Genomic DNA, 3,215 nt, shown 5'->3' with positions numbered 1-3,215 from the left:
GGAGGAGGGGAAAGAGCCAGCGGATTTCTGGAATGCTATCGGACCACAGGACAGGAAGTCATATGACTGCATGCTACAAGGTGTGACGTATAACAAACTATGATACATTTGATGCGAACGCGTTACTCTTTGTCACGCAATGAACATTTGAAATCATTTCATTCCTTCTAGATCCTGGTAAATTTAATTTTACCCCCCGCCTTTATCACCTGAGTGCCCAGTCAGGAACTTTCGTAGGGGTGGAGCTTATTAGCCCCTCCCACGTGAATGGTGTCATTACAGCAATGCCCTTCCTCCAGGATAAGTTATATGCCGTGCCACATCCAGGTGAGAGTAAGCAAGGTCACATATTGCACACAGAATTATTATAAAAGTCTTTAACACTACACTTAAATCAATATGTTTAGTACTTGACAGACAAAGTAAATCTTAATATAATATGCGATATTTTTCTCTCCCACTTCTCTCGGCAGCACTGTTCCTGCTGGATAACTATCTAGAGGTGTATTTATGGCAAAGTTGTGAATCTTCGGTCTCACAGCGCTCTCACTGGGACAAAGAGAAGAAGTGTGCCATGGAGACCGCTTTACAGTACTGCAAAGGTGAGTCTGGGCAACTGGATATTAGAAAGCATAACCTTCTGTTCCCGATTTGTTAGTTATTGTTGATGTTTGGTGCTCAGAGAGGAATCCCAGGCGGCCTCCCATGGCGTATCTTATCGATGAAGGGGCGGAGCCTCTCACCTTTACTAATATATTCCCTTCATGGGACATGAGACTGACACAGGAAGCACAGGTAAGTGAGAACACATCATCATCATCATATACATGCACACGTTCAGAGTTATATGATTTACGCTGAAATTTCATTTGAATACTTTTTTCAGGACTGCACGGCGTGTAAAAAGCTAACTTTGGTGCAGGATGCTCTAGCTGCTGTTAATAAGACCCAGTTCCCCCTCAAAGATCTGCTGAAGAGACCTTTACCCGAAGGAGTGGATCCTTTACACCTGGAGAACTACCTGTCTCAGCACGATTTCAAGGTTTGACACAAAAACAGGATGTAGATTATTTTATGGTTGACTCAAAAGATGATCGTCAGAAGTGAATGTGAAGACTTCCACTGTCATCAGTTCATTGTTTTTAGCTCAAAAATTGTATGTTTAAAAATATGGCTGTTTCATCTTACATAGAGTTTTCCTTAGATATGTGATGAATAATCAGCGAAATAATTAAGATATTTAATTAATCTCACAGTTGCAAACTATGGTGTATGTGGATGTGTAGTCAACTATTTAAGAGCCTTATTGTTTCCAGGCAGACCGAAAAAAAATCACAATAATATCAGCAAGTAATATCAACTAATACCAAGTGAACTGTTAAGCTCAACATTATAAAGAAATGATAAAAACGATATAGCAGGTGATGTTTTAAGTAACGCCCCTGTTTTTGTTTTAGGTTGCTTTGGGAATGACATGGAACGACTACAACTGTCTATCAGATTTACAGAAAATGGACCTGAAGAAAAGTAAAGGACTTTACTGAGTGTCAGCAGCATTTTAAAGATGTGTTTGTAAGATGGCACTCATGTGTACAGTGTAACTGTGAGTGTGTTAAACAGTGAGTGTGAGTGTGTGTCCTTTCAGTCCGCTGCTTTTTTTAATGCCTATTGTCCAGCGCTCGTTTTGGCCAAAAGCTTTCTACTCAAAGCTAGACAGAACTGTTTTACTCTGACTTTGAGAAATAGCGGTCGTGTTTTTCTTTTCTTCCCTCCCTTCCTCCACTGCAGCTGTTTCTCCTCCCTCTTTCTTCATCTCTCCCTGTCTGCCTCCTCTCTCCACACAAAGCAGCACATGTGAGGTCCGATTGTTTCACTGAACTTACAGCTGAATTTAGTAATGTTTATTTTAAAATAAAAATATCATGACATCTTTTCGCTGTGAAACATTTATTCACCTTTACAAATCTCAAATGCATAAACCGTTTGAGAATCAGAGAACAAACAGAGAAACAAACAAGAAATGTCAGTAACAAAGTTGCTCCGAGAGGAAATGAAAAGAGGAAATACTCAATCAATAACTGAATGTGCAATATATTCTTAGCATCGAAACTTGAAATTTGAATATAATACATGAAATGAGAGAGTCTTGAATGTGTGTGGCTGTTGAAAGTGTGGTGGGGGTTGAGGGAAGGAATTAGTGTGGATTTAGACTTCATGTGACTCTGGTGAAAAATGACATGCCATGGCTAGATAGCAGGTGAACAAAAGAATGTAAGTTTTACTTGCTGCAAACTGTTCATAACCAGCTAGTCAACTGTTCAAAAGTTTGGGGTTTTATTTGAGAAATAAAAATGTTTCTTCGGGATGCATTAAATGGATCAAAAATGACAGTAAAGACGTTAATAATTACAAAAGATTTCTATTTCAAATAAATACTTCGATATTTCAATGCTAAATACTAAAATACCTCAAAATATATGTAAATTATTTTAATCCCTCAAATAAATTGTTTACATAATTTACAGTGGTTTTGATCAAATAAATTCAGCCTTGGTGAGCATAGGAGGCTTTGTTAAAAAAATGTTAAAACATAATATTACTGACCCCAAACCTTTGAATGGTAGCGTGCACATCATGAGAGGGAAAAAAAGTAGAGAATGTACAAATACGAAAGTGCTGTAGGAGAATTTTGTCATTAATTAGTTACTTCATGTTGTGCTTTGTTTGTCTTAAGAGCAAAATGTAAGATATTTTTTGGATGACAACCAGGAGGCTTGTGATTGTCCCATTGACTGTAAATAATGAACACTGTCAAGGTGCAGAAAACTATGAAAGACATCGTCTGAATAGAGGATGGTCTCCAAATTGACACTGGTGAATTTACACTGATGAACTCATTATTTTTGTTTTCTTTCCATACAAAAAGTACAGCTGAAACCACTGACTGTGTTTATTATGGCTTTGACAGGGTTTATTACCTAGCAGTCAATGGGACAGTCACAAGCCCGGTTTTCATCCAAAATATCTTCAATTGTATTCCAAAGACGAACAAAGCTTTTACTGGTTTGGAACAACATGGGGGTAAGTGATTAATGACAAAACATTTCCTTTTGGGTTAGAGGTACCCTTTAACGTGATTGTATGATGGTAAAAAAAAATCATTTCAGCATCTTATTTTTTGTGTGTTTTCAAAGACAAATAAAAGCAAAAAGACT

The 3,215-nt window shown here is 37.6% G+C and overlaps 2 protein-coding genes across 2 annotated transcripts in view; one reads left to right on the top strand and one right to left on the bottom strand.

Annotated features, from left to right (window-relative positions):
• Nucleotides 1-6: 6 nt before the first annotated feature.
• Nucleotides 7-2,802, top strand: LOC122332528 (supervillin-like). Its single transcript, XM_043229851.1, has 6 exons — nucleotides 7-80; nucleotides 172-327; nucleotides 474-602; nucleotides 683-795; nucleotides 887-1,042; nucleotides 1,458-2,802. Exons 1-6 carry the CDS (start codon nucleotides 71-73, stop codon nucleotides 1,542-1,544), a joined length of 651 nt encoding a protein of 216 aa, XP_043085786.1. The 5' UTR covers nucleotides 7-70; the 3' UTR covers nucleotides 1,545-2,802.
• Nucleotides 2,803-3,115: 313 nt separating this feature from the next.
• The window catches only part of LOC122341292 (progranulin-like), an 8,220-nt gene continuing 8,120 nt past the window's right edge, over nucleotides 3,116-3,215 (bottom strand). Inside the window, exon 17 of the mRNA XM_043234662.1 lies at nucleotides 3,116-3,126. Within this exon, the coding sequence (XP_043090597.1) occupies nucleotides 3,116-3,126 (11 nt within the window). The remainder of the gene's footprint in view (nucleotides 3,127-3,215) is intronic.

The sequence above is a fragment of the Puntigrus tetrazona genome, chromosome 3 (assembly GCF_018831695.1).
Source record: "Puntigrus tetrazona isolate hp1 chromosome 3, ASM1883169v1, whole genome shotgun sequence".
Lineage (NCBI taxonomy): Eukaryota > Metazoa > Chordata > Actinopteri > Cypriniformes > Cyprinidae > Puntigrus > Puntigrus tetrazona.
This window is presented reverse-complemented; position numbering and strand designations above follow the sequence as displayed.